Source organism: Erpetoichthys calabaricus, chromosome 12 (assembly GCF_900747795.2).
Source record: "Erpetoichthys calabaricus chromosome 12, fErpCal1.3, whole genome shotgun sequence".
Lineage (NCBI taxonomy): Eukaryota > Metazoa > Chordata > Cladistia > Polypteriformes > Polypteridae > Erpetoichthys > Erpetoichthys calabaricus.
Window position 1 is genome coordinate 48,599,982 of NC_041405.2, and position 21,680 is coordinate 48,621,661.

At 38.1% G+C, this 21,680-nt stretch overlaps 1 protein-coding gene across 1 annotated transcript in view; it reads right to left on the reverse strand.

Annotated features, from left to right (window-relative positions):
- The window catches only part of las1l (LAS1 like ribosome biogenesis factor), a 73,370-nt gene extending 52,822 nt beyond the window's left edge, over nt 1-20,548 (reverse strand). Inside the window, exons 1-4 of the mRNA XM_051934505.1 lie at nt 20,286-20,548; nt 17,678-17,803; nt 8,919-8,988; nt 106-187 (exon numbers count right to left, since the gene is read on the reverse strand). Of these exons, the coding sequence (XP_051790465.1) occupies nt 106-187; nt 8,919-8,988; nt 17,678-17,803; nt 20,286-20,533 (526 nt within the window). The 5' untranslated portion in view covers nt 20,534-20,548. The remainder of the gene's footprint in view (nt 1-105; nt 188-8,918; nt 8,989-17,677; nt 17,804-20,285) is intronic.
- Between the last annotated feature and the right edge of the window lie 1,132 nt (nt 20,549-21,680).

Here is a 21,680-nt window from a genome sequence, read left to right on the forward strand (position 1 = left end):
CTGAGCAATGAACAGAAGTTGTCATTTAGACGAGAGTCCTTAATAAACATGGTTTAAAAGCACTGTTGACTCATTATTGGATTTATAGAGGGATGTTTAAGTTACCTTTTCTGCACCAGTTCAGTGTTGGAAGCCTTCCATGTGTGAGTTGGTGCCGTAGATTTACAATCCATTCTGGGATGTTCATCTGAACAAAAACAAAAAGTACTCAGTTTAAAAGGTGTGATAATTTAAAGCAGACTGGCCAGTGTACTTATAACCCTCCTAAGTGGCATAGGCAATACAAAAATAAGCAGTACTTCTTCAAACCATAGTGTTCCGTCTAACAGTAAAAGGTACAAACTCCCAATGAGTAAAAGTATGGCAGTATCCAATCTTGAAGTGAACTGAATTGATTGGTCTATGGAAATAGTTTTAAACTGGGGGCTGCCAGGCTAAGCTTGCGGGAGGACAGCAGTCCTGGCGAGTCTGACATTCTTTTATTAATAATAATAATAATAATAATAATGCTCCAGTTTTAATTATTGTTTTTAAATTTTCTCACAGTTTTTAAATGAACATAACACAAATATTCAATATTTGCATAAAATTAACACTATATCAATGTAATCATGGACTAGAGCTGTGATTCTCATCCTATGTGGTACATAAGCAGCTGTCAGGTGGCAAACGAGGGAACTAACTAATTAAATAAATAAATATATAACTGACCTTTAAAACAATCACTGGTTACACAACAGCCAAACCGGAGTCTCCATGTGTTATAGTTATATTATAAATTAAAAGAATGAACATTTAAGTGTAATGTTTTTCTTTAACATCAAGCCACACCACTGTCCTTACATTGCTAATATTAAAAATCATTTGGGTGTACATAAGAAAACTTAAAAGACTGAAAATGCCTTGTTAAAATCTCCAAATGTAATACTATTGGGGGATGAAGTCACTGGGGTTAAAGAAATGTCACCTTTAGTTTTGCTTTGTAAGATTTCACACATACAAAAAAGGTGTTATTTAAAAAAAAAAAAAAAAACCTCAATTCCCACCAGGAAAAGAGGTTGAGAGCCCCTAGCCCAGAGACACCATATGACACCGGATCACATATATGACAATAGCACACTTTGCTTTGATTAATAGGTGTATTATTATCCAAACTTATGCTGTGTGACTACTGTTAGCAGTAACCAAGATCTAGCTTTATACACCACTTCACAGTATTAGATTTACAGTGGGTATAGAAAAGAATCATCCCCCTTCAAAATATTCACGTTTTGTTGCTTTGCAGTCTAAAATGAAGACACACACAAAAAATATTTTTCCAGCTATATTTACTCAATACTACTTATAACAGTCAAGTGAAAGATATAACAGCAAAAGCTCAGAAAAAAATAAAATACAAAAAAAAAAAATCACTAACATGGTTATAGGGTCATCCCCTCCTAAAAAAATACTTGTAAACTCAATAAGGTGTAAATAATCATCTTCTCCATTGCACACCAAGCTAATTGGCTTCCACATGAGATCAATTGTAATCATTCTGATAAGTTCAGCATAGAAAAACAGCTATTCCTAGAGCATCCCAGGGCTCGGAAGTGCATCTGAAAGCAAAAAATCAACTATGGGTGGCAAGGCACTGTCAAAAGATCTCAGGGATAAAGTTGTGGACAGACACAAGTCAGGAGATGGATACAAAAAAATCTGAAGGCTTTACCAATCCCTTGGTAGCACAGTATTGTCCATAATAACAAAGTGGAAAGTGTTGGGTACTGCTAGGACCCTTCCTGGATCAACCCATCCCTCGAAAATGAACGGAAGATGTGGAGGAAAGTGGTCAGAGAAGCTACCAAGAGGCCTATGACAACTTTGAAGCAGTTGCAAGAATTTTTGGCAAAGAGTGGTCATTATGTGCATGTGACAACAATATCACAAATGCTAAACAAATCTGGCTTGTATGGGAGGGTTGCAAGAAAAAAAGCCCCTCCTCCTAAAAAGCCACATCAAGTCTCGATTGAGCTTTGCCAAAACGCACCTTGAAAATTCGGAGGTCGAGTGCAAAAATGCGTTACGGTCAGATGAGACCAAAGTTGAACTATTTGGCCTCAATGCCAAATGGTATGACTGGTGGAAAGCCAATATAGCTACCATCCAAAGAACTCCATATGTATACACATGGAGGTGGTGGCATCCTGTTGTGGGGGTGTTTCTCTGCAGCGCAGACTGGGGCACTTGCCAAGACAGGGGGAAAAATGGATTTGGTTTGGGGTTACACCATCAATTCTCAAGGAAAACCTGCTGCCCTCTGCCAGAAAGTTGTGAATGGGAAGAAGGTTGACCTTCCAACACAACTAGTCAGAGTCCAGACTTAAACCTTGTTGAAAATCTGTACAGAAGAGAGAGCAAATATTGCAGTCTAGATCTGCAAAGTTGGTAATCAGCCACATGGGATTCACAAACCACTGGGTTTCTTCGTGCTGGTCCCAGCCCAGATAAATGGGGAGGGTTATGTCAGGAAGGGCATCCGGTATAAAATTTTGTCAGATCAATATGCGGACAACAATACAGATTTCCATACCGGATCAGTTAAGGCCCAGGATGACAATGGCTGCCACCAGTACTGTTAGCCAACAGGGTGCTGGCAGAAATTGGGTTACTGTTGGCCGAAGAAGAAGAAGGGAGGAGCTTGTCCGGAGAAGGGGAGAAAAAGAAGGTAAAGAGAGTGGAAGCAAGGTTAGGAACTTTGAAAGTTGGCAGTATGACTGGTAAAAGGAGAGAGTTTGTGGATATGATGGAGAGAAGGAAGGTTGTGATATATTGTGTGTGTGTGTGTGTGTGTGTGTGTGTGTATAAAAGAGACCAGATGAAAGGGGAGTAAGAGGAGGTGTATCAGATTCAGGTTCAAATTGTTCTACCATGGTGTGGATGGGAGGAAAAATGAGGTAGGGGTTATCCTGAAGGAACAGCATGTCAAGAGTGTTTTGGAGGTAAAAAGAGTGTCAGACCGAGTGATGATTAGGTGGAAATTGAAGGTGTGATGAGTGCATATGCTCTGCAAGTTGGGTGTGTGATTTCTGGAGTTAGTTGGATGAAGTGATGGACAGTGTACCCAAGGGATAGAGACTGGTGATTGGAGCGGATTTCAATGGACACGTTGGTGAGGGGAACAGAGAGAATGAGGAGGTGATGAGTAGGTATGGTGTCAAGGAGAGGAATGAAGAAGGTCAGATGATACTGGATTTTGCGAAAAAGATGGGCATGGCTGTGGTGAATATGTATTTTAAGAAGAGGGAGGAACACAGGGTGACTTACTAGAATGAAGGAAGATGTACACAGGTAGATTATATCCTATGCAGAAGGGTCAGTCTGAAGGAGATTGTAGACTGGTAAGTGGTAGCAGGGGAAAACATTGTTAGGTAGCATAGGATGACGTTGGAGATCAAGAAGAGGTGGAGAGTGAGGACAGAGCCAAGGATCAAATGATGGAAGTTGATAAAGGAAGACTGTGAGGTGGAGTTCAGGGAGAAGGTAAGACAGGCAATGAGTGGTAGTGAACAGTTACCAAATAACTGGGCAACTACAACAGAAGTGGAAAGTGAGACAGCTACAAGGGTGCTTAGTGTGACATCTGGACAGAGGAAGGAGGACAAAGAAACCTGGCTGTGGAATGGGGAAGTACAGCAGAGTATAAAGAGGAAGAGGTTGGCGAAAAAGAAGTGGGATAGTCAAAGAAATGCAGAAAGTAGACAGGAGTACAAGGGGATAAGACGTAAAGTGAAGAGAGAGGTGGCAAAGTATAAAGAAAAGGTGTATGATGAGTTGTATGAGAGGCTAGACACTAAGGAGGGAGAAAAGGACCTGTACTGGTTCTCTAAAGAAAAGGACCGAGCTGGGAAAGATGTTCAGCAGCTAAGTTTTATAAAGGATAAAGATGGAAATGTACACACAAGCGAGGAAAGTGTATTGAGTAGATGGAAACAGTACTTTGAATGGCTGATGAATGCAGAGAGAGAGAGAGAGAAGGTTAAATAATGGGGGGATAGTGAATCAGGAAGTGCAGTGGATTAGCAAGGAGGAAGTAAGGACATCTATGAAGAATGGGAAGGCGGTTAGTCCAGATGACATACCTGTGGAAGCAGGAGGTGTTTAATAGAGAAGGTACTGGAGTTTTTAATCAGATTTTTAGTGCACCCTTGGAAAATGAGAGGATGCCTAAGGAGTAGAGAAGAAATGTACTAGTAATGATTTTTAACAATGAAAGGGATATGTAGAGCTGTAGTTAACTACAGAGGCATAAAACAGATGAGCCATAGCATGAAGTTATGGGAAAGAGTAGTGGGAGCTAGGTTAAGAAGGAAGGTGATGATTAGCAAGCACCAGTATGGTTTTATGCTGGGAAAAAGCACTACAGATGCAATGTTTACTCTGAGGGTGTTGATGGAGAAGTATAGAGAAGGGCAGAAGCAGTTGCATTGTGTCTTTATGGACTCAGGGAAAGCATATGACAGAGTGTCTAGAGAGGAGTTACGATATTGTAAGAGGGAATTAGGAGTGGCAGAGCAATATGTAACAGTGGTACAGGATATGTACAAGGGAAGTGAGACAGTGGTTAGGTTTGTGGTAGGAGTGACAGATGCATTCAAGGTAGTGGTGGGATTACATCAGAGATCAGCTCTGAGCCCTTTCTTATTTGCAGTGGTCATGGACAGATTGATAGGCAAGATTAGACAGGAGTCCCTGTGGACTATGATGTTTGCTGATAACATTGTGATCTGAGAGTACGGGGCAAGTCGAGGAGACCCTGGAAAGGTAAAGCTATGTTTTAGAGAGGAGAGGAATGAAGATCAGTAGGAACAAGACAGAGTGTGTGTGTGTGAATGAGAGGGAGGTCAGAGGAATAGTGAGGATGCTAGGAGTAGAGTTGGTGAAGGTGGAGAAGTTTAAATACTTGGGATCATCAGTACAGAGTAACAAGGAGTGTGGAAGAGGTGAAAAAGAGAATACAGGCAGGGTGGAGACAGTGGAGAAGAGTGGCAGGAGTGATTTGTAACAGATGGGTACCAGCAAGGGTGAAAGGAAAGGTCTAGAAGACGGTAGTGAGACCAGCTATGCTATATGGGTTTCAGATGGTGGCACTGACCAAAAAACAAGAGACAAAGCTGAAGGTGGCAGATTTAAAGATGTTTAGGGTTGCATTTGGTGTGAAAAGGATGGACAGGATTTGAAAGGAGTACATTAGTGTCTGCTCAGGTTGAACGGTTTGGAGACAAAGTCAGAGAGGTGAGATTGCATTGATTTGGAAATGTGCCGAGGACAGACGTTGGGTATATTGGGAAAAGGATGCTAAGGATGGAGCTGCCAGGTAAGAGGAAAAGAGGAGGTTTACAGATGTTCTGAGAGAGGACATGAAGGTGGTGGGTGTAACAGACCAAGATGCAGAGGACAAGAAAATATGGAAATAGATGATCCGCTCAGGCGATCCCCAATGGAAGCAGCCGAAAGTAGAAGAAAAAGATATGCAAAGTTGGTAGAGAAGTATCCCAACACACTCATGGCTATAATCAAAGCAAAAGGTGGTTTGACAAAGTATACATACAGGGAGAATGGGGAGGGGGGGGGGGGGGGGGGGAACTGACATTTGAGGTGTGGGGCAGAGGTGGGGAAATCCTTTAACAATCTCAGCGTTTCTGTTTTTTTACGAACTGCTGCTATTATATCTTTCACTTGACAGTTATTAAGTTGCATTGAGTAAATACAGCTGGAGAAATATATTGCGTGTGTGTGTGTGAGTGTCTTCATTTAAGGCAGCAATAAAGCAACAAAATGTGAATATTTTGAAGGGGGTGATTACTTTCTATACCCACTATATATTAGTGGGGAGTCTTGGCTTAAAACATCTGGGCATCCCTGGTCTATGGTACCTGTTTATTTATTTTTTAATATTATTTATTCCCTTCATTTAATTATTTATCAATGCCACCTCCCTATGAGGGGTCCCCTAAAAATCACCAACTAAAAACTTCCGAGAGGAAACAAAGCACTTTAATTCAAAAGAGGACAAAATTAACTGTATGCAAACAGGGAAAATTAGAGCAGCGTGATAAAAATGAACGAAAGGGTAAATTTGTCATTTAATTATCACAGAAGGCAAGAAGGTCAAAACCTCCACTTATTGCTGAATGATCAATTTCAAAACTTCCTCCACTCACAATTTATGAACAGCTAAACAATGTCAAGATGGGAGTGGATACTGAGTCATCAGTAGGGGAATTTCATCAATATTCCTTTTCACCAATGACTGATTTTACAGTTAACACAATGAGAATGCCCATATTTCCACTTTGCTTTACCTATTTTTAGTTTTAGTTTAGTGTTTAAATAAGAAATGCAAGTGTAGATTTGACTTTTTTTAACAAACTGAAAAAAATTATTTCATAGTGATATGATGCAATAACATCTTGTAATGGAAACAGTATCAGAAATAATCAGGGACAAAGGGCAAAATACTCCCAAATTAAACAATTTTGCTCCTCAACATATAAGGATTATGTGGTAAATGTCCAAATTATTATTCATAATATTAATAATAATAAAAACATTATTTATATAGCACCGTTCCCATGCTCAAGTTGGCAAATTTAATGCAGACTTTGACAGTCCGACTTTCTTATTATTATTTTGTGTACATAGTACAACAAAATTTTTACTTTCAAGTCTCCTCAGAACAGTTGACCAAAACACAGTAAGAAAAAATAAAATAAATAAATAAAAAGCATAAATAGCATGCGAAATAGGCAAAGTGGCGGCTCTGAGGATAAGGATCAGTGCTGGTCTCTTCAAAACCTGTTACTGCCAGAAGGGATCCTACTCCGTTGGGTTATTGAGTAAGGCCTTTAAACCTGAAAAAAATTGTTCAGGGGTGCTGTACAATGGTAGACCCTGCACTCTAATCTCTAAAGGCCATGTGAAAAAAGACTAATAAAGTACATCAAATAAAATTAAACTTGTACATATCAATATTACAATTTCTATGATTGACAAAGTCATCACTTTACTTATTTTTTTTTTATGGCTTCTCCCTCTCATTGTCTTGATAAGCTGACCCTGTAAATGTTATTGTTCATAGACTGGGTTGCTCTACTATATAATACACAAAGGATAACAACCCCATTAAAGGCATAACACTATTAAAACATGACACACAACCAATGCAATGTGAAAACCAGATCGGCTCACAAGAAAAATGTGTGTTCATAAAACATCTTGAATGTACTACAATAATGTACTACAAGGCTTACTGCAGTCTCCCCTCACGGTAGCACCAATGCTATAGCTGATTTCATGAAGGATAGTTATTCATGTAGGGTGGGTTATTTCAGGTAACTAACAGGCTAGTTAATGTTAGTTAAATGTTTACATTAGCAAACCATGCTGGAAACTTGTATCAATCATTCTCAAAGTGACCACCTGTGGTCCATAAGTTTAGCCATCTGGTCTGGAAGGTCACAGTCATCATATCATACCAAAGTTATTAAAGTACTCGGCTACATCGGCCCATTTTATACATAACTATATACTGTATTTAGTTTGTAACCATCAGGTTGGGACAGACACTGGTGCCACTAAATGAACTTCGGTCCATGAGGAATGGGTCTAGGACTTTTCTAAAAGAGCCAACATGGGGCACACAATTCTCACTTCCTTATGGATAGCAACAATGTCTACTTCAATGTCACTCTTTCTCAACATACCTTCAAAAACAGTCTTAATGGTGTTGATGTCTGCACTGTTCTCCTTTCAAACTCACAGTTGTGTCCGCTTGCAGAGGTCATCTCTGCACAGACCAATGTTTTAACTCTATGTGGACAGGTGGTGTGTGCTGCTTCTGCTGTTTCAATGCTGTCAGGCTGCCCGCTGTTATGCTATTTTCATGGTTCAGGGGTTATTATGGATCACTGGCTGAAACATTGGGCTTTGAAATGCAAATCCGGCAATGCTGATTTGATTTTTTTTTTTTTTAATTTTTCATACAAATAACATAAATATGCAGCATTTTAAATCTAGCCACACCTTTGAATTTAGAAAGTTGGTCCACTGCTTAAAACACAGATTATATGAAATGTTATTTCTTTTAAACGGATCAACATATTTCAGATTTCATATTACTTCACAATTTTTAATATAAAATAAAGGAAACTGAACCTATACACTGCTAGAGTGTATTTTTTACTACTGAAAAAAATAGTCAAGTCACTTTAAATAAGTAATGTTATTCTGTGCAAAATGCTCAAATTTGTTTATAAAATGCCCTCAGATTTGAGTCAGTGAGGGCTACAATTACCCCTTAAAAATATTTCTTGCAGTGCTCAGAAACCACACAATAAGTGCAAGCAGTTTTACCACCAACACTTACACCAATATCAGTTTTGACTTGCAGCCATTATTTGGTTCAGGGCAGTGTGGCTTCATTCATGTTGCAAATACTGCATGTGCTAGAGTAAGGCCTTCCGTTGACCTTATAGCCTAATTTCCTTCCTGCCCAACTTCACCCAATAAGGTCACACTTAACACTCCCAGCTGCACCTTCCCATTAGGCAAGTGATTAATGTGCAACAGTCAAATTGCAAAATAAAAAACAGTGGATTGCCAGAAACAGAACTGAAGCATACTGTTCTAAACTGAGTAACTACTGTATGTTGTACAGCCAAAGGCAGATGTAATTAAAAGTGACAGAAATAAGAGAGTGGCATAAAGTTAGATGAAATTATGCTCCATTTAACACAAAATGCACACATTTGTAATAACATACAGATAGCACTAGTAAAAACAGACCCATCATCAGGATAACTAAGTGTTCTGAAATTTTGCTTAGAAATAACATTTTCAAACAAAACTGCCTGGCAGAAATTGGGATCTATACTAACCTCACGTGCCAACCGTCGCAGTGGGATAGTCACCATCTTCTGTTTTGGTTCTGTAATTAAATTAACAAACCTGCAGAAAAATATTTAAGTTACTCAATGTAAAAAAAAAAAAAAAAAAATAAAGTAAACATAATACACGAATCCTAACACACAAACACAGGGTTATTACAAAAGTTAGAGTATTTGTTTTAGATCTTCAAAAACAGACGTAAATTCATATCCTTTCACAAAAATGAAATAAACACTAAATGTCACACCTTAATAGGCCTCAGAAGTGCACCAAGCACAAGAAGAGGTAACTGGGCACAGAGCCACAAGAGACAGGCTATGGTTTTTCTAACACATTCAGAGACAGAAAGGGGTCACTTTATTCAGTGCTTACGTACAAATACAGTGACATTCTCTACAGTTTTAAAAATGTACAACAGATTTGCCATGTTGTTAAAAAGGTATGTCGTTATGTGATTTTCAGCATTCATTTCAGAGACACTGCATACTTTATATAATATGCAAAATAAGCATATCTAATTTTCAAGAAGATAAAGCCTCTGATTAATAGAAAAAAAAAATAACTTTTTTTTTCCAGAAAAGAAAAATTTGGTCTCTCTTTTCAAATACTGTGCAAAGTTTAGTCATGAAATAATATTGCAGGGTGCTTTAAATGCATCAGAAATTGAAATTTCATTATCATCAGGTATACAATTTCATTTTCAAATTCTTTAATTTTGACTTTATTTTACTTACATACTAACATATCTGCTGTATTCTGAGAAAATATTTGAAACCCCATACTATGCCCATCATGACTGGAGAAGCTTTATTTAGAAAGGTAGAAAGTACATTTTTTATGAATAAGAAAAGGTTTTCAGGAAAAGCAGAAAGGCACTGTAAAGAAAGATTTGATGGTAAAGAAAACCATGGTTGGTGATATGACAATTTAAACATTAAAACATAAAATATCCATAAAATAGGAGTAATGCGTCCTTACAGCAACATAATACATTTTTCCAGCATTTACAACAGCACCACTGAATACTGTTAGCATGAACAATGCTTTGAGAATAAGGACATTTGGAAAAAAAATATACCCCAGGCCAGTGCCATCTTTAATAATTATAAATTTATGATGTATTTGTGTGTGTAAAACCTTACAACAAAAAATGAGGTAGGCACAAGGAAATAAATTATAAATGTTACCACCTTCCATATTGCAAAATATATACTGTGTACAAAGTTAGTCACACGTGATTTTCACAGAAGTGTATATAGACCAGCAGGATTACTTGACCAAATAAAATAAACAATTATGTTCCTCATGCTGTTAGGCCTGTCAATGACACCTCCAATACAGCCCCACATTAATGTATCAAGTATCAACCATGTGATAGCGCAAATCTCACCACAATCACTTAAAAAAAAAAAAAAAAAAAACAGGTTACATTATCTTGTGTGTCATGCAGTCAATTAAACATATAGGAAAGCATATCATAGAAAAATAATACTACCACTTCACCTAAGGTTTAGTCTTCAATTAAAAAAATGCAAAGAATGCTTCAAGGATGCACACACATCAGACAAAAGAAATGCCATCAAAAAACTGTACGCCAAGGTCAAGAAAAATGCTGATGCAGAGCTCAAGCAGGTTTAGTTTAAGACATACTAAAAGAAAAAGATGCAGTAATGAAATCTTGTCTCTGTGCAATTCAAATTATTTTCATCTCAATGTTGCTTTAAGCAAACACATTTTTCACTTGAAAACTGGATTTTATTAATTTTATCACCTTTGCAATTGTTACCTTGCAAGTTATATACAATACTGTATACCGTAATCCCTCCTCCATCGTGGGGGTTGCGTTCCAGAGCCACCCGCAAAATAAGAAAATCTGCGAAGTAGAATCCATATGTTTATATGGTTATTTTTATATTGTCATGCTTGGGTCACAGATTTGCGCAGAAACACAGGAGGTTGTAGAGAGACAGGAACGTTATTCAAACACTGCAAACAAACATTTGTCTCTTTTTCAAAAGTTTAAACTGTGCTCCATGACAAGTCAGAGATGACAGTTCCGTCTCACAATTAAAAGAATGCAAACATATCTTCCTCTTCAAAGGAGTGCGCATCAGGAGCACCGAATGTCACAGAGATAGAGAAAAGCAAACAAATCAATAGGGCTGTTTGGCTTTTAAGTATGCGAAGCACCGCCGGCACAAAGCTGTTGAAGGCGGCAGCTCACACCCCCTCCGTCAGGAATAGGGAGAGAGAGACAGAGTTTGTTTTTCAATCAAAAATCAATACGTGCCCTTCGAGCTTTTAAGTATGCGAAGCACCGTGCAGCATGTCGTTTCAGGAAGCAGCTGCACAAAAGATAGCAACGTGAAGATAATCTTTCAGCATTTTTAGACGAGCGTCCGTATCGTCTAGGTGTGCGAACAGCCCCCCTGCTCAATCCCCCTACGTCAGGATCAGAGAAAGTCAGCGCGAGAGAGAGAGAGAGAGAGAGAAAGTAAGTTGGGTAGCTTCTCAGCCATCTGCCAATAGCGTCCCTTGTATGAAATCAACTGGGCAAACCAACTGAGGAAGCATGTACCAGAAATTAAAAGACCCATTGTCCGCAGAAATCCGCGAACCAGCAAAAAATCCGCGATATATATTTAAATATGCTTACATATAAAATCCGCGCTGGAGTGAAGCCGCGAAAGGCGAAGCGCGATATAGCGAGGGATTACTGTATAGAAACATTACCTTATTGTTACAATGTGGTTTGAAAACGCTTACTTTCTGAAGTCAAAAAAATAAATAAGTGGAAAAGAAATGAGAATCAGTATAAAATGAAAGTGTACCATGTCTTGATCATCAGTGTACAAGTTGGAGATGGATAGCTTTAGTAGATAGAATATGGCTTTTAAATGTAGCAGTACAGGCAGCTGATCTTGAATAACTTGGTGTGGCATTATAAAGCAAACAGATTAGTTTCCAGGTAGCTGCGGCCCATCTGAAAACAAATTTGTGCAGTTTACTTGGCTGTCACATTGAGGAGTCAAACACCGATTGTATATTATACAAGCTATCAAATTATGCTACTGTCTGCTGTTCGTGTTATTTTTGTGAAAATTCCTAAACAGTCTCCTTCAAATTAGCCAGCTCATTTAATACCAGCAAGAAATTAAGAGGCTTACTGATCCTAAAGATACTTTTTGCACATTAGAAAGCAGATCACATTTTGAAAACTTTACACTACTTCCGTTATTAACATTAGTATGAAGAAAAAGAAGTCATAAAATTTTATTTTAAAAAAGTCACCTAGCCTCACTTGTGTACAAAGAACCTCTCCTAATAAATTTCAAAGTAATCTCCAAAAATGTGTAACATCCAAACCAAAAGTTACAAATTACTTTTACTCACTCAAAAGCACCAACCTCCTTCTATTGCATTCTGAAAAACACAGTCTAAATCGGCAGTTACAAAACAATTTTTGTTTAATTCTGTTCCATCTTGGCCTGGCACTGCTGGTTATTGGTTTTTTTTTCCTTTATCACAATTTTATTATTTTTTAACTTCAAAAAGTGCTTGATGCTGATTGTTGATTGGCATTGTAAAATTAAGGTTGATATGCAGGTGGACAGCAGTGTTCGCTTTTTCAATGTTCAGTTTATCTCAAAATTATTGTCACACATGGCATACACAATAAATGAAATGCACACTTGGCCAAGTGCACCATGCTGCAACTGTCCAGGTGCCACAATCTTGTTTCGTACACTATGTCAAATATAACATCACAATAAGTACTGATAAGCAAAACAGCCGAGTTTTCATTAGAACACATACACATGAAATACCAAAATACTTCATAGAAAAGGGAGCAGATTGAAATAAATGGGGAAAAGTGAATACAACATGACTAAACGCAATGCAAGAGGAGACGAAAAGATGGACTCTAACATAAAACACTGTAATCCAATGAAACAATAACATTGGCATCGTTTATATTAAAAAAAAAAAAAAAACAGCAGTTCCTAAAACATTTGCCACTGCTTGTATTTAAAGTTTGAGTGCTAATGACATTGTCTGGAACACTGCACTGCCTGATGTGGCAAATTGGGACATGAAGCTCACAATCCACAAGGTTGCAGATAAGTTTTCACATTAACTCCTTTTTTTTTTTTTAACTGCATCAGATGCCCAAAACTAACTATGCTCACAGCCACAGTGCCTGCCAAAAATCACATAGCACACTTAGTAAATGAATCTCTTCTTAAGCTTCACCAAACTTTCCTATTCTCTCTTCGCTTCTTGACAGCCTTCATTTGTATAAGGCGGCATACCCTATTTCCCCATGCGATTGCAGTCAGTGCTGTGGGGACACAGTGCATTAGAATGTCCCACTTGCTAGCGCATTATTAATGACAAATATCAACAAATAAAAAAAGTTGTCAGCTTGCTAATTTTTTTTAAATCCAAATTTCAATTAAATCCATAAAGGCATTTTTGAGATTTTTTGTTATTTAGTTTTTTTATTGTGAGTTTATTATCCAGAAATACTGATATATCAAAATGTCCTTTAAAAGGAAAAACACAGTGCCCTTGATGAATCATCTTGAGAAATTTCAGTTTTTTTTTGTTTTTTTTTTACTAAATGGTGTTTTTGTTGATGAGTGTGTGAGTCCACTTTGCACTAATATAATGTATATACCTCTAACTTGTATTATATACATACACACACTGTATGTATCTATTCATGGCATTACAGTATTTCTTCACAAGTGCCCAAAACCTTTGCAGAGTTTTATATTACACACACACACACACACACACACACACACACACACACACACACACACACACACACACACACACACACACATATATATATAAAGATAGCAATTAAGGACAAAATGGATGACAGTTATCTTTATATATACACAAGTAAGAACACAAACATTTATATAATACTAATGATGTACAGTAAGGTCCATAAATATTTGGACAGAGACAACTTTTTTTCTAATTTTGGTTCTGTACATTACCACAATGAATTTTAAATGAAACAACTCAGATGCAGTTGAAGTGCAGACTTTCAGCTTTAATTCAGTAGGGCGAACAAAACGATTGCATAAAAAATGTGAGGCAACTAAAGCATTTTTGTAACACAATCCCTTCATTTCAGGGGCTCAAAAGTAATGGGACAATTGACTCAAAGGCTATTTCATGGGCAGGTGTGGGCAAGTCCGTTGTTATGTCATTATCAATTAAGCAGATAAAAGGCCTGGAGTTGATTTGAGGTGTGATGCTTGCATGTGGAAGATTTTGCTGTGAACAGACAACATGCGGTCAAAGGAGCTCTCCATGCAGGTAAGAGAAGCCATCCTTAAGCTGCGAAAACAGAAAAAACTCATCCTAGAAATTGCTACAATATTACGAGTGGCAAATCTACAGTTTGGTACATCCTAAGAAAGAAAGCAAGCACTGGTGAACTCAGCAACGCAAAAAGACTTGGACATTCATGGAAGACAACAGTGGTGGATGATCGCAGAATCATTTTCATGGTGAAAAGAAACCCCTTCACAACAGCCAACCAAGTGAACAACACTCTCCAAGGGGTAGGCGCATCGATATCCAAGTCTACCATAAAGAGAAGACTGCATGAAAGTAAATACAGAGGGTGCACTGCAAGGTGCAAGCCACTCATAAGCCTCAAGAATAGAAAGGCTAGATTGGACTTTGTTAAAGAACATCTAAAAAAGCCAGCACAGTTCTGGAAAAACATTCTTTGGACAAATGAAACAAAGATCAACCTCTATCAAGAATGATGGCAAGAAAAATGTATGGAGAAGGCGTGGAACAGCTCATTATCCAAAGCATACCACATCATCTGTAAAACACGGTGGAGGCAGTGTGATGGCTTAGGCATGCATGGCTGCCTGTGGCACTGGGACACTAGTGTTTATTGATGATGTGACACAGGACACAAGCAGCCGAATGAATTCTGAGGTGTTCAGAGACATACTGTCTGCTCAAATCCAGCTAAATGCAGTCAAATTGATTGGGCGGTGTTTCATGATACAGATGGACAATGACCCAAAACATACAGCCAAAGCAACTCAGGAGTTTATTAAAGCAAAGAAGTGGAAAATTCTTGAATGGCCAAGTCAGTCACCTGATCTTAACCCAATTGTGCATGCATTTCATTTGTTGAAGACTAAACTTCAGACAGAAAGGCCCACAAACAAACAGCAACTGAAAGCCGCTGCAGTAAAGGCCTGGCAGAGCATTAAAAAGGAGGAAACCCAGCATCTGGTGATGTCCATGAGTTCAAGACTTCAGGCTGTCATTGCCAGCAAAGGGTTTTTAACCAAGTATTAGAAATGAACATTTTATTTCCAGTTATTTAATTTGTCCAATTACTTTTGAGCCCCTGAAATGAAGGGATTGTGTTAAAAAAATGCTTTAGTTGCCTCACATTTTTATGCAATCGTTTTGTTCACCCCACTGAATTAAAGCTGAAAGTCTGCACTTCAACTGCATCTGAGTTGTTTCATTTAAAATTCATTGTGGTAATGTACAGAACCAAAATTAGAAAAAAGTTGTCTCTGTCCAAATATTTATGGACCTAACTGTACTTACTTATAACTGGAGTTATAATTTTAAACTCCCAGCTAAATAATTGTGTAGGAAGTCGGACATGTAAACTCATGAAGATTATCTCAATTATCAAATGTGAAAAAAAACATCACCTTTTCTCTGATTTTGTCATGGTTGATATAACATTTTGGCAAATTTAGATTTTTCAGGGCCTCAGGGTCATAAGATTGATCCATTACTGAAATGTATAAATTGTGAGCAAAGAACTGAGAATTTTTGTCAGTCAGTCAGTTATCAAGTCAAATCAGGGACATGCAGATTTATATACAGATACAGTACGTGTATATGCAGTCATGTGAAAATGTAAGTATCCTCCAAAAAAATTTTTTTATTTTGATTAATTTAAATTAAAAGCAAATAACAATCCATACAAACAAATCAAACTTAAAACTAAAATTCAACCCACACCCAAAAGAAAGAACAAATGTAAATATATCAAGATTTGATCTTCATTTAAACAGAATCTATACATAAAGATGATATAATAAACAAGCAACATTTGCACTTTGTATTTTATGTAAGTTTAGCATTAAGAAAGTTGAGCACACTCCTATATTTGTCAGTAGCTCAAATACCTAAAAATTAGAATCAAGTACAAATGATCAGACTATCATTAGAGAGGATCTTGGAGGAAACTTGTCTTATTAAACCTCAGACATTTAGTTTGGTTTGTTCTTTATTGTTGAAGTGTGTGTTATTACCATGCCTTGATCAAATGAGCTCTCTGAAGTTGAAGTGCATGAATCTACCATTAGAAAGAGGTCACACAAATTAGATCAACATGGTAGGTGTTTCAGGAGGAAATCTTTACTGTTCAGAAAGAACACCAGGGCAAGACTACAGTCTGCCCATGAACACCTAGGCAAGACCAGGTCTTCCAGAACAGTGTGTTCTGGACAGACAAAGCAAAGATAAGGCTTGGCCACACTACCAGAAAGTATGTTTGTTGAAAACAACCGAGAACATTTGACCATAAGAACTTGATACCAACAGTAAAGCATTGTGGTGGAAATGTCTGGGGCTGCTTTCCTGCATCTAGGTCTGGGCAGCTCACCATCATAGTATCCACTATGAATTCTCCATTATATCAAAGAGTTCTTGAGGATAATGTGATACCATCTGTCAGTTGTCTGATGCTCAGCCGAATGTAGACCTTACAATATATCAATGACCCTTTTTTCTGAGGAGATTGTGTTTTGTTTTCTGGGATTTCTCCCACTCTGTTAGAAACTAGTATACAGTTATACAAAACATCTAAAGTAACGAAGGTTGTTTTGCCAAAATGGGCAATACCAGCTATTAAAGCCAAGGGTGTACTTATTCTACACCCAAAAATGGCATACCTGTTCAATTTTTGATGAATAAATTATTACAAAGTCAACTTTTCATTGACCCCTGCCCAATTATTTCATCTTTACTTAAAGACATTGCTTAGATGAAGATAAAATTATGATATGCCCACTGCCTGCTGAAAAAAAAAATGATGGTGTACTTACTTTTCACATGACTGTTTATATTCTTACACATAAACACTTGGTTGATAATATGGACCATAACCTATCCCAGCAACAGTGGGCACAAAGGGGGGTGGGGGATGTTGGTTTGAACTAACCCTGGACAGGGCACCTGTCCATCACAGGTCATATATAGTAACACCAGTTAACAATTAGACAAACTAGCAAGTCTTTGGGATGTGGAAGCAACCACTCACATACACGAAAACTCCCAAGTAGGCACTGATGGGGAACTAGGTTTGAATGCAGGATGCTGGATCTATCAGGCAGAAGTGTTTTTAAAATCCAAATGGCTCTACTGGTACTTCATATGCTATACTGTACTTAGTTGGGTACCACTTCAGCCTAGACCTTTAAAAAAACTCAAAGCTCACAATGAAGCCCTTCTACCAGACAATGAAGCCTTTTTATTACATGTGATACTCAAATACATCATTACTTTTAAAAACTAGTAGTCCTTAATGTTTCAACTGCATCTCTTGTTAAGTTAAACCTAGCCTTCTATTCTTCCATTTATTGTGTTTGGCATGACTTATAATACAGTTCAACCGAGATTGCTCTGTGAAATAGTATTATATTACGCTTCAAATCATCAAACATCTTACCTAACTAATGCCATACCATACAGAAGTACCAACTCCTCAGGTGCAACCTGTCCACAGGAGTCAATGACCTGACAGCGAACTAGATCTGCTGTACTCTCCACAGCTATTGGGGTGCTGCTCCCATACCTGTTGAAAACCAGAGAATTCAAATTGTTATTAGTGACACCATAAGATGACAATTAAATCAGCTAAAATGTGCATATAAAACAAACCAAATCTGCAAGATGTATTCCTCGCCATTTTTTTTTAGCAATTAACCTACACATACTCAAACAGAAGTGATAAATATGCCTGAGTAAGAAGTATCCTATTCAAAGAAGTTGAATATTTGAACAAGAAAATGCAATTAGAACTTAAGAGGAGACAGGCCAGTTAATCATTTAATTTCTAGATTTACATTTGACCACCATTTACACTCACTGAAAAAATGATCAGAAATACTACATTAACACTGAGTAGGGGCTCCTTTTGCTCTCAAAATTCCCTCAGTTGTTTGTGGCATAGATTCCACAAGATGTTGGAAAAATTTGCTTGAGATTCTGGTTCATACTGACATGATCGGATCATGCAGTTTATACAGACTTTTCAGATGCACTTTCATGCTGTGAATCTCCCATTCTACAACACCTCAAACATGTTCTGTTGGATTCAGGTCCAGTGACTGGGAAGGCCACTGAAGAGCACTAAACTCATAGTCATGTTCATGAACCAGTTTGGGAGGACATTTGCATTGTGACATGGTGCATTATGATGCTGGAAATAGCTATTAAAAGATGGTTAAATTGTGGCCATGAAGGGATGCACATGGTCAGTGACAATACTCAAATAGGCTGTGGAGTTCAAGCGATGATTTATTGGTATAAACTGGCCCAAAATGTGCCAAAAAATATTCCACACACCATTATTACACCACCAGCCTGGACTGTTGACACAAGAAAGGTTGGGTGCATGGATTCATGCTGCTGGTGTCTAATTCTAACCCTAGTCTTGTGCCTCAGCAGAAATTGAGATCCACCAAATCAGGCTATGTTTTCCAGTTTTCATCTGCCTAGGTTTGATACACCTGTGCAGCCACAGCTTTTTGTTCCTGGTTGACAGGACTTGAACCCTATATGGTCTTCAGCTGTTGTGGCCAATCCACCTCAACATTCGATGTGTTGTATAGAAAAATGTATTCTTGAAATTGGTAATCTCTACATATTACAAATGTATTATAAGCATATGAGAAAAGTAAATACTATATTTCACTAAGCATTAAGATTCAAGAGTTAGGATTAAAAAGACGTGTGCCTGCATATTTTTTATTATTCTGTGCGAGTTAGAAACCTCAAATAGTTCATAACCCAAAGGTTAGACATACCTGTACAGGAGAGCTGGAAAACGATGGGCCCCTCGCATAGAGAAGGAATGTGCACTCTTTGGCTGTAAGTAATGGTAGCAAGCACTGAGCTAGTAGGGAGCATGGATAGGCCTTGTCAGACAGACATGATGGACAGAGAGGGGTTTGACAACCCCTCAGCTGAGAAATAATGGTGGAATTAATTAGGGACAGAAATAGAGCAGGGGAATGTTAGGAGTCAGATGAGGATGAATAATGACTTGTGCGGTAAAAACTGTAATAAATGTACAGCCGCCCATGGCTGCTCGCTTTTTCCATTTTAAGTGAGTCTGTAACGTGCGCCGTACAATAAATCTTGATTCTGCTGCCTGTCCTGAGACTCGAGTGCCTTCTTTGCGGCTGAGGGTGACCGCGCCAGCCTGCTTAAACAGAGGTTTGTTCCGAGATGCTTTCTGCTCACCAAAGTTGTACAGAGCGATTATTTGAGTTACTGTTGTCTTTCTGTCAGCTTGAACCAGTCCGACTATTCTCCTCTAAACCCTCTAATCAACAAAGAGTTTCCCTCCCCAGAACAGCGGCTAGATTTTTTTTTTGTTCTTCACAATATTCTGAGTAAACTCGAGTGACTGTTGTGCGTAAAAATCCCAGGAGATCGGCACATAAATACTCAAATCACCCTGTCTATGCCTTGGTCGAAATCACGGAGGTGACATTCTTCTCCATATTTCAGTGCCTGATGAGGACGCTGCTGACATAATTGAAACTCCTGACCTGTCTCTGCCTCATGTTATGCTTTGCTGTGATTAGGGAATTGCATAGATAAGCAGGTGTACAGCTGTTCCTAATGAGTGAAGTCGTACGACCTTTCTTTTCAGACTTGCACATTAATTTAACAGCATAGCTACATTAGAATCCTAACAGAACTAGTGGTTACCTCAGTAAGTCATAAGGTCTCAGCTCTTGATATTACTATATAAATAAAACGAGCTACTGGTGACAAGTGGCTGTCGGATAACGTTTTGTAAAACGCTGAAAACCAATGATAATTCTATTCAATCCACAAATTAGTTTAAACAATGTTAACAATGACACAAGAAATTACTTCCCGACGATACTTGAACAGACACTTGATAATAGCAAAGAAAAGAACACAGCTGCCTTAAACAGGAATGAAGAATATAACAAGAATGGACAATGCATACTGCGGCGTGCAGAACTTACTTCAGCATGTCTCACAAAACGCGGGAGTTACAACGGGGCCAATCTTACCTGCCCTTCCAAGCGGAAATCCTCTCCAATGCGTACTTCTGCAGATTGCAGTCTTGGCAATATAAATACTCTAGCACCTGGTCCCATTCCCCCTTGTTGATCCACGCTACAACATGAAATGCCGCTGGAGACGATAACTTGCGCAACATTTTCACTCGATTCATCAAAAGCAACACGGACAAATTACCAGGGTACACAGGTACGCCAACCGCCAAGTCCCGCCTCCAGCGCAGTTGACGAATGAGCATGTAGTTTACTAATGACGTTTTCGACAGACTAGAGGCACGTCGACTGAGGGTTACAAATTATGGTTCGCCGTATTATTCGCAGGATTGTAGTTCCGTTGTAGAGAAAGCAAAGAAGCAACGATAGTGGAAATTTGACAGACGCTTAAAATTTACGTTGTGATGTAAATTATATTTTTTATTATACATGGAAAGTATTTTTTATTTTAATTTTGCCAGATTTGATATTTTTTTAATCATTAGATATAATATACTTTACTATTTTACAGCATAAGGCCGAACTTGTTATAGTTTTTAACATCCTTAGTAGACACCGCGTCTAGATTTCAAAGATGGAATGAATTTGCAGTAACTCCTCTACAGTATCCTTAGTTCCATCCTTTGATTATGTCATTTTACCTCCTAGTGATCTGGCCGAAGACCATAAGACGCTGTCATGTGAAAAAGTACGTACGGCCCATCAGAATTGCTGATTTTTCCACATATTTCAACAGGCAAACTATATGTTTATGGGAAACAGTGCCTACAGATAAAGGTCATTTACTTGAATTAAAGCACAAGGAATTTTGCATTTTCAATCATTTATTCAACAAAAATATCGGCAAATGTAATAGTCTACTGGGGAAGTAAGTGCACCCAGAAGCTGGTATTGGCCTCTTTAGCAAAAATTACTTGTACATGTTTTGCATAACTGCTTGCCAATCTCTGATATCAACTCTGTGAATTTTTGACCTGTCCTCCATGCAAAACTCCTTCAGTTGCAAGATACTTGTGGGTTTTCTTGCATGTACTGCCCATTTCAAATCCCCCACAACATTTCAATAGGTTTCAAATCAGGGCTTTGACTAGGCCAGTCCATAAGCACCCATTTCTTCTTTTTAAGGAATTTCTCAATTGATTTTCTAGTGTGCTTCAGATCATTATAGTGCTAAAAGCACCATTTCCATTTCCGGTACAGTTTCAACTCTGTGATTAAAAAACTGATATTTTTGAGTTATGTGTCCAGAGCAAATTATTTCAGAAAACCTGGTTTTTGAATATATGTGGCAAACTGGAGTCTTGCTCTAATGTTCTTTATGGATACCATTGGTTTATCCTTGCACAACTCGCATGCACGTCAAATGTTTCCAATATCTTTCTGATTGTAAAT